Here is a 10,052-nt window from a genome sequence, read left to right as displayed (position 1 = left end):
GGACATTACCCAAACCAATAGCAACCTTGCGGCAACAGGAGTGCATTCCCTGTGGAATGTGGAGACGCCTTTAGGCTTTCAACTGTCCCAAGGATCGTGTCTGTACCATCATTGCACCGATACTGGTCTCTCGAGTAATCTCAAACATGCTTAGTCTGTGGTCGTTTTTCAATCTAAATTTTAAAACTTTTTTTGTCTTGCATTATAGGCAGCTGTTGATCCCGGAGACTGTGGATGATTGACAGTCTGCCGTAGTGGCTTTGTATATGCATGTAGTGTGTCTTCTTTTGTGAAGCACTTTAGTTTCATGAACACTTGCACACACATGAACTTGACACATTACGGTCATTTAAGTGCATTCATAAATGAGGTTTATAAGGTTATGAGCCATAACACCAGGCATGTGTGATTGTTCATGATTTATTGTCCAAGATGGGGCATGACTACAGTTTACAGTGTTCTGAGTTTTTTCAGCAACAATAACGTTAATATATTTGCTACTCATTTTAATTGGCCTCAAGTATGTCAGCGTTCTGAGTAGGCAAAACATGTATTGCAAAGACTCATGATCTATAATAAAGAAAAGGGGGGAAAAACACTCCACATCCAAATTTCAGGTTTGGCAAAGATGTTTGACTTAAAAAGAAATCAAACCGAATGAGAAACAGCATCTGCACTCTCAAATCTCTGCAGAAATTAGCTTCTAAATGGATATGCTTTCAGTCAGGAAGCTTTCGATCTTCAAGGCATGAACAGGTTTCAATTGAATGCAACATTATATGAGGTTAAGAGCACTTGAAACCAATCAGATTTGATTATGCAGATCCTTTTATCCCCATTCAATGACTCATGTTCTAAAAATAGAGTATGAGGGTTTTAAAGCCAATGATTCAGTGTTACACAGTGGTTTTGAACATAAATACACCTGAAGCTTGCAGCGTCAGATGGTTAAAAAAAAGTTCAGAACTTTTGGGAGTGCTCTTTCTAACTCACTGATACGTGATTCGAGTGAAGTGTAAGCCCAGCAAGACATCTTTGGATCTTAAAAAAGGATCTGAAAGCGCACAGTTCAAACTCCAAACTCAAACTTCAAATCTCACATTTTACACATGAGCATGCTTGCCAGCCTGGTTGCTGAGCCTGATGTTGAATCCTCCACAACACTCAGTTCCCTCTTTCTCTCTGTGTCTGTGTCTGTGTCTGTGTCTGTGTCTGTGTCTGTGTCTGTGTGTGTGTGTGTGTCTGTGTGTGTGTGTGTGTGTGTGTGTGTGTGTGTGTGTGTGTGTGTGTGTGTGTGTGTGTGTGTGTGTGTGTGTGTGTGTGTGTGTCTCCCTCTCCCTCGGTCTGTCTCTTTCTTGCGTTTAACAGCTCTCTTCTATTTTAAAGCACTGGTATCTCGGGAGAAAGGTCAGTGCAAGAGGGGGAGAGCTATGAGTAATGTGTCAGAAAGTGTTGAGTGTGCGCATCGTTCAGTCTGGGAATTGTACGTATTGAGAAGACACTGCTGAAATCTGTTGCCAGGAATGGCAAAAAAAACATGGGAGTGTATAAAATCCAATTAGAGGAGCATTTAAAAAAAAAAAAAAAAGGAACCTCAACCACAGGCTAATATAGCACACACACACACACACACACACACACACACACACACACACACACACTATGAATTAAACTAAAACATCAACATACAAATGAGCAAGGAAAGATAAAACACACTTTTAGCTTAATACCCTCCAACCGTGAAACACCCCGAAACTATATTTAGGGAAAATTACTGATTAACCGACATACTCTCTCTCTCTCGCACACACACACACACACACACACACTCTGCCTGAGGTGAAGTCCTACTGTTTATACACATACAAGATTAATAGTCGTTTGTTCCATTTTAGTGTTTTTTATTTCTTTTTTTTACATAAAGAAAATACATGTAATTGTAAAAAGTGTGCAGTATTTAGTCAAATCCCAATCAAACTATTACAGAAAGCTCTTAAACTACAACAAGTACGCCTCTTTATGAGATCACCACAGCAGTCAGTGAAAAAGAAAAAAAAAAACAATAAAAAATGAATGAGAAATGAACTTAGTGATTTCCAGAATAGATTGTGAGGAGTCAATAGGAAACAGGACATGTTTGAATAATGACGACAACAACAACAAAAAAAACAAATCCCAAATAGAACACAAAAACACAAGGAAAATAACAAAGCAAAAAATAAACTAACAAACAAACAAACAAAAACAAAAAAACAGCCTTCAGACCATCTGTCCTGGGCTCTCCACTGACCTGCCCTCTTAATTGTTTATAGACATCCGAAAGAAGGCTGCGGTCTCTGGCAGCGACCTGGGCTTCTGAGTGGCGTTGCTTCAAAGGCCTCTGGTGTGTGCACTTCCGTGCATACAGATGACGCACGCATGGCTTGTCCGAATGTTGGGAACAAGTCAGCAACTGCACCACCACCCACTGCATTGGGCCTCAGAGGGCCCAGCTACACTAAACTCCTTAACTTTGCATTACAAAAAAAAAAAAGAAAAAGAAAATCCACACTTCTATGAACAGCTCAATCAAGCGGGGATCCCTACAGGAACAATCTTGCAAAAAGAACATAGAAATTACATTTCTTTAAAGAAAGAGATGCTTGAATGACATTAGAAAAAAAAAAAATAGAAACTAGAAAAAGGAATCAAAGTGTTCGGCAGAGAAGGGGAATGTGTTTTAGATCTGCCTGTTACAGTATGGAGCATTGCCACAAAGCAGCCAGTCTACCCCGTGGGACTGACACGAGGGAATATTGATCTCATGGTTTGGCAGATCGTTTAGGATGTGTAGGGTGGCTGCTCTCATTTGCGTTCAATGGTGCTTGACTGCTTAGGGAATAGAGCAAAAAAAAAAAAGTGGGTCGGGTAGAAGACAGGAGTCCTGACTATAGGGCTATTGGGCTAATCTTGGCCGTTGAAGGACATGATTCCAGGACTACACTTCCCATGATGCCCTTGTCAAGATAAGAGCGCTGATTAATGTAGTCAAAGAATGCATTAGAATCGAGTTTAGGGGGGTGTACAGTATCCATGTGTATGCATAGGAACAGGGGGGTTAGGGAGAGGGATATCCTGCTGCCACACAGAGAATCACTTATTCACTCCTCAAAACACAATGAAAAACCTGGATAATAGTGTGTTTTCTTTTTCCAGCACTCGGGAATGTGTGTTCGCTACCTATATTGTGAACCAGCTAAACTGCAATCAACAAATACAGATAACTTGACAAATGAAGTCAGATTAGATTTAACAGATTAGTCAGACTAGAATGTTTCCAAATCCGGAGCCCTGTGGTTAATGTACTTTTTTTTTGGCATGTTATAAAATAAGATGTTAGATCTCAAACAAACACACCCAAGTATGAATATATCAAAAGTTAATTAGATATCAGAGGAGAACATTATGGAAAAAAAAGCACTTTGGTCTGAGCGCTAAACAAAGTAAAAGAAATACCTGTTCCCTAAAAGGCCTCGCACACTCTACAACATAACTACACTTATTATTGCTGGAGAGCGCAAAAGGCAGCTTAGAGCTTGCATAGGCATGACATTTAATACCACAAATTGGATCAGAGACTAGATGGTGCCATATCAAATAAAGTTTCTAGAGGCAATATAAAAAGAGCACCTCAAATATAATTCTTATACGCACACACACACACACTAGATTATAAAACACTCAGAGATGCATGAAAGAAGAATCTTGATCTGAAGGTACAAGAAGACCCTCCTTTCCCCTCTTTTAATACCATAAAATGCCCTTAGTCCAGTTGCCATTTCCTTATTGCTTCCATTGAGGAGAGTTTTCATTTACAGATTGAGTATAGCAGAAGGATTTCAGAGTGAATAAATATACACATTTTCAGGGGAAAAAGCAACTGTTACTTTCTAAGCTAAATGAATGCTTTCAAAAGCATATATGCATCCCCTATATATATATATTAAAAAAAAAAGGAACAAAAAATCAAAACAAAACAAATCCCAACATCTACGCTGGGAGCAACAAACATTAAAGAGTGGTGAATACACACGCCATTCTAACCCTCATAACACAGCTAACAGGCTCCCTCTTTTTTTTTTAATTATTCTTTTTTTACCTCCACCCTTAGATGCTATCCATGGCTTTGAACTCGCTGAGGGCCTGCACGGGGTTGATGTGCTTCTTGTGCGAGGAGCGGCGCACCTTGTTGGTCTGGTTGTCCTCCTTCTCGCGCTTGACCAGGGGCTTCTTCTCGGGGGCTTTCATCTTCCAGGAGACGGCGGGCATGTTGAGGTTCTGCATGCCCTGCTGCCGCTGGTACTTGGTGGAGGCCACGTAGGACGCCTTGACCGTCGACACCACGCTGTTCATCAGGTTCTTGGCCGCCTGGATCAGGGACATGGCGCTGTCCAGCTGAGAGAGGGGGAAATGGAGTAGAGGAGAAGAACAGGGGATGAGGGTTGAAGGGGGAGGTGGAGGAGGAGATGGAGAGGTGATGGGGGGGGGGTCAATGTGGAGAGAGGAGAGAGAAAGGTGGACAAGTTTAAAACACACAGGAGACATTTTCACGCCTATTAATCTATAAAGCTCTCTGGAGAAGGTCATGCTTATAGACAAAAAGGTGAGGCGTCGGATTCATGATCTTCTCCTCAAACAAATAATAAAAAAATAAATAAATTATAAAATTAGGAAATGTGCCATTGGTCGGCTGCAGGAGTGGCGGCAAGTGTGCAAAAAGGTCAGGCCATGGGCACCAGAACTAATTTAATCTCTCCCGTTTTATGGCCTTACCGACCTTATTGACATGGAGAGGGTAGAACAGAGCTTCCCACACTCCAGGCCAATAACAATGAGAAGTCATTATTTTCTTTTGCACAGATCAAGACGACGACGATGGCAATGAAGTAAACTGAGGGGGGGGGGGGTGTTTGTACTCTGAGAGGCAGCCTAGACTGCTTTCTAAAAATACAGCGGAAGAGGTAAATATCCTTTGGCACACTGTAATTTATGAGTGCCAGAGAGAGAGAGAGAGAAAGAGAAAGAGAAAGGGGGGGAGAGAGAGAGAGAAGAGAGAGAGAAAGGGGGAGAGAAAGGGAGAGAGAAAGAGAGAGATAAAGGGGGGGAGAGAGAGAGAGAGAGAGAGAGAGAGAGAGAGAGAGAGAGAGAGAGAGAGATAAAGGGAGAGAGAAAGAGTGATACCATCCCTGTGGACAGAGAGCATGTCGACTGTTTTCCCCGGTATTGTTTCAGAGTGAGAGGAAAAAACGAGGGTAGCAAAAACGCTACAGATTTCACATTGCATGGGGAATAAATTAGAGGTTAATGAGGAGAGATTACATGGGCTATTAAAGAGCGGCAGACACATCCAAGACTTTACACGAAAAACACGGCGAGAGATTAAGTTGCTCCGCAACGAGAGGTAGGCAAAACAACACACGGGTTGAACTAATCGTATTACAGAGGTGATGGAGTGATGTGAAAACACAAACTGTGTTTTCATGCGTGTGTGTGTGTGTGTGTGTGTGTGTGTGTGTGTGTGTGAGATTATACAACAGATTATATGAGTATATAAAATGCAGAACACATAGATGTACATCTTTAAATGTGTTATGAGTGTGCCTACACACATATTTGTTTCAGTGCACATAAACATTAGGCTTAACTCAATGCTAGCTTCCAATTAGCCCAAACATATTACTGTTGCGCTTGAAAACACTTCTGACTAAAAACAAATCCGGTTGTGTTGCCACAGATATTATAAAAGTGCCGCATAACAACCAGTAGGTTGCATTTAAATCAGTGCGCTTCATTTCCAATGGATGACTTCAACACACAAACACAAAGCCAAGGGGCTCTGTAAGTTACACTTTAGTTACCCCCCTCCCCCCGCCCCCCGCCCCCAAAAACACAATTACCTTACATTAACTGGATATTTACAAGACACATCATGAAATGAAGTGAACTGAAACAAACTGAATCCAATCTGGGTTCTCTTTCAACAACAATCCGCCCCAAAACAATTACAGAAACACCAAAGCTCCAGGACTCGTGAATGAGAAATGCAAGAGGGGGGCGGGGGGGGTGAAGCCGGGCCGCATCCCTCGCTTGGCTACCGAGACAGGGGGTTGTTGCGAGCACGACTTTAGCTCTATCCGTGCCGAGTGCGGACCACTTACCCCAGAGACCACGAGCTCTCCTCCCAGGTTCTGCACCTCAGCCTTGACCTTGCTGCAGATGTTAAGCTGGTGGCAGTAGAGGGCGATGCGCTGTAGGTAGGCCAGCAGGTCCTGCTTGCAAGTAGAGTCTGGACACTAGAGAGAGGAGGAGAGGGAGGCGGGGGGGGTGGAGGGGAGGGGGGAGAGGAGAGAGAGGAGAGAAGCACTGTCAAGACCTGATCGGACAGATTTACAACACCGTGCGAGGAATTACATTTCCATCAATCTGCTTTTAAGAGATATATAAATAATGTAGAAAAAGACTGGTCATGACTCATCACTTTTTTCCCCCCTCTCTCCCAACCCCCCCCACCCCTCCACCCTTCCAACGACTTCTTAGGTTTTTGGCTCTGAGCTCCAATGCTTTTTGAAGTAGATCAAAGCAGGTGAGGATTATTACAGAACTTGGACAAACTTCTATAATTAAAAGGGTGAATAAAAATCTGTGGGACTGCAGGGATTTTTCACCGTCGCAACAAATTCCTCAAAGACACGTACGACGAGACGAGGGAGGGAGAGAGGGAAAGAGGAGAGAAAGAGAAAGAGAGAGAGAGTGAGAGCATGGACTTCACTCGCTTAAACTGGCCAAGTCAAATGAGAGATACAGGATTTGCTGACAGCGTAAGAAGCGCTTAAGATGAAGAACACACTAACAACTGAGGGAGTGGGGTGGATGTGGAAGAGTGGAGCATGCGCGTGCGTGTGTGTGTGTGTGTGTGTGTGTGTCTGGGGAAGGCACTGGTGGATATGGGGTGTCTTTTCACACACCAGGGCTTAAGTCAACATGAGACCTTTCAAATCATAACGACTCATATTCAAGGGTGTTTAGTAGAGCTGAGTACTGTTAGCATCACTCATTGGCCCCTGATTGGCCCCGTCTCTCCAAAGAGATTTCAGCGCCCCCCCTCCCTTCTTTTTTTTACTTTTTATTTTGAAGCGCTCACTCTCCGCGCACACCCGGCAGGACTCGAATGCACTTAACCACCACTGCAAAACAGAGGCTTGCAGGGGTAGCATTTTTTTTTTCTTTCCTGTTGTTGTTTTATGTAATTTAAAAAACTAACCCAGTTCCCCAGCTGCCCTTTTATTTCATTTACGGAGGGCTTGTTGAGATAAAACATTTGGGAAAGAGGGGAAGACAAAACAACAAAAACTTTACACTTCCAGCATTTTAAACAATAAATAGTGGAAAATGCGGGTACAAACAGCTTTCGGGCAGGGAAGAAACTAGACTGTATCTATACAATGCAATGTAGCAGCAACAACATAGGAAATGCCATCCTGTTAAAAAAGAAAGTGATCCGGCTTTAAATAAATAATAAAAATAAAAAATAAAAAAACACACCACTCAAAGTAGTAAAAGCAGTTCGGAATCCCTTTTCATTTCTCAAAAGTTGTTTAGAGGGGACGTGGACAAACGCGGCGTCTGAAGAGATCATTAAATGTCACCCTCGAGATCCACCAGCGCCGTTTACAGTGGTCGCAATCAAAATCTACTCATGAATCTCTCACTGCTCAATTACGACTGATGATCACGCTCCAGTGGAGAGCCAAAGCCAAAGTAAATACTCTTCTTAAGAAGAGGAAAATGTTTTAAGCATCTACCGCTGAAGCATCTGCCCCATGTGGGGGACACCAGTGAGACACAACAGCAGGGTACTGAACATTTCTTTTGGACTTAATTGCTCAGGAGTTTCGCTCATTCATTCATTCATTCATTTCTGTCCCCCACAAGCCCACCCCCCAAAAGGCATCTTTACCCCAAGACACCTGATACAGATTCTAGGAATATTTCCTGAGATGAAAACCACCCCCACTTTAAACACCTGACACATGCTCTACCACCCCCCCTCTTCCATTCCCCCCAGAACACTTATTAATATGCACTCCACCTCTTACTCCTATCCTCAGTCGACACCTCTTGCCTCTATCAGAAGAAGTTGATGTGCAGAGGTCGGAGTGAGCAGAGGGGGGCGGAGGGGGGGAGAGAGCGCGCAGGCTTGCCGGAGACAGATAAAAAAGGTAACACGGTCATGGCAGCCCCGCAAGCTAACGCGGCGGAACATTGGGGAGTCTGGGCCATGACGTCTTAAGCATGCTTTATTAAGCAGCGGGCAGGAGCGGCGGCGGCGGCGGCAGCGGGGGCCAGGCGGAGGCAGCCGCGGTCATCCCGTCGCGCCTCGTCTAGTGTAGTGTCTCGTCTCAGCAGCAGCAGCAGCAGCAGCATCAGCAGCAGTGCGCGTAGTCGTAAGTGTTACTCCACACCACTCGCGTTGTCACACCTCTGCTCGAGCGGAGAGAGGGAGAGAGAAAGAAAGAGAGAGGGAGAGAGAGAAAGAAAGAGAAAGAGTGCCTCGTGCCCACTCAAGTGCCTCCTGCCATAGCAAATTTCGTCTACTTGCCTTCAGGTCGGCTCTCCTAACACGTGTGAGTGGGGCGCTCGAGGGGCGAGGGGACAGGAGGCGCGGGGGTGGGGGGGGGGGGGGTTAGAAGGTCAGGCGGACATAGATCATAGAATGGCAGAGGGGGCGCGACGCACGGCCGGGCAGGCGGGCAGGCGGGCAGGCAGGCTGGCGGGGCGAGATGTCTGGCTGGCAGGCAGGCAGCCGCCCTGAACGTCCAGTCACTCGGAGACGGGTGCTGATTGGAATACCAATTACTCTCCCACCTACCCGGGCCCTGGCAGAGCCGCTTTTTGGAGTGCCTTTCATTCTTTGGACGGGCGCCGCTTGGCACCCTGGGAAGTGTGGTGCGGATCATCGTCCCACGGAGCGCGCGTGTGTGTGTGTGCGCGCCATGACTGCCTCTGTGGGGTATCTTGGATAAGACGGCGGGGCCTCCCGTGCAGCCGGGCGACCGCAGCGGGTGCTCTGCTCTGCTCTGCGCCTCCTCTGCGCTCGTCTCCGAGAAAGCCACCGAAAAATGTGTGTGAGGCGCAGCAGGGGGGCTGGTGGGGTGTCGGGATGGGACTGGGCAGGGCCAGACTTCTTGGCAGAGGCTCCAGCCCCCCGATTACAGAGGGACGACAGCCTCAGCCTCAGCCTCAGCAGCAGCAGCAGCGGTGGCACGGAGTCATCTGCTTGCACTGCTTTACTATTCTAAACCATTACTCCCGCGGTGATTAATATAAACCTCTAAATTATATCAGTGCTTCCCCCTCTCTCTCCCTCTCTCTCCCTCTCTTCTGTCTCTCAGACACACACACACACACACACACACACACACACACACACACACACACACACTCTAAGCTGCTGCACTGCACACCCCAAGCCCGCAGCCTAAAAGCACTCTGCAGACAACGGCAGTCTAACAGAGAGCACCCCAAGAGAGAGAGAGAAGGAAGGAGGGAGGGGAGGAAGACAGAGAGAAAGAGAGAGAGAGAGAGAGAAAACGACAGGAAGAGAGGGGAGGGGGGAGTGGCACAGAGAAGAACAGAGAAAAGCAGAGAGGAAAGACAGGGAGGGAAAGAAAGAGAGGATCAGAGGGGAATGGATACAGTGTGGGAGCACAGAGACAGAGAGATGGTGTGTGAGAGAGAAAGAGAGAGATGGGGTGATTGAGAGAGAAAGAGGGAGAGAGAGAGAGCAAAGAGAAGAGGAAAATGGCATAGGGGAGTGAGGCAGAGGCAGAGGCAGAGGTAAAGGGAGGCAGAGGGAGGATGAGGGTGCAGCAGCAGCAGAAGCAGCAGCAGAAGCAGAGCGGTGCTAAAATGGTACCCACTGTGCATACAAATCAGGTGCAGGACCAGCGCGTCAGACGGCTCGCAGCCGCCGCTCTCAAAGCCTCGCTTGTGCCTGCTCAGCTGCTGGTCAC

General features: G+C 46.0%; 1 protein-coding gene across 1 annotated transcript in view; it reads right to left on the bottom strand.

The window, feature by feature from the left end:
* Nucleotides 1-1,880: 1,880 nt before the first annotated feature.
* The window catches only part of ctnna1 (catenin (cadherin-associated protein), alpha 1), a 101,915-nt gene continuing 93,743 nt past the window's right edge, over nt 1,881-10,052 (bottom strand). Inside the window, exons 18-19 of the mRNA XM_062524007.1 lie at nt 6,198-6,332; nt 1,881-4,434 (exon numbers count right to left, since the gene is read on the bottom strand). Of these exons, the coding sequence (XP_062379991.1) occupies nt 4,147-4,434; nt 6,198-6,332 (423 nt within the window). The 3' untranslated portion in view covers nt 1,881-4,146. The remainder of the gene's footprint in view (nt 4,435-6,197; nt 6,333-10,052) is intronic.

Source organism: Sardina pilchardus, chromosome 21 (genome assembly GCF_963854185.1).
Source record: "Sardina pilchardus chromosome 21, fSarPil1.1, whole genome shotgun sequence".
Lineage (NCBI taxonomy): Eukaryota > Metazoa > Chordata > Actinopteri > Clupeiformes > Clupeidae > Sardina > Sardina pilchardus.
The sequence above is the reverse complement of the archived record's forward strand: the minus strand, read 5'-3'. Positions and strand labels throughout refer to the sequence as shown.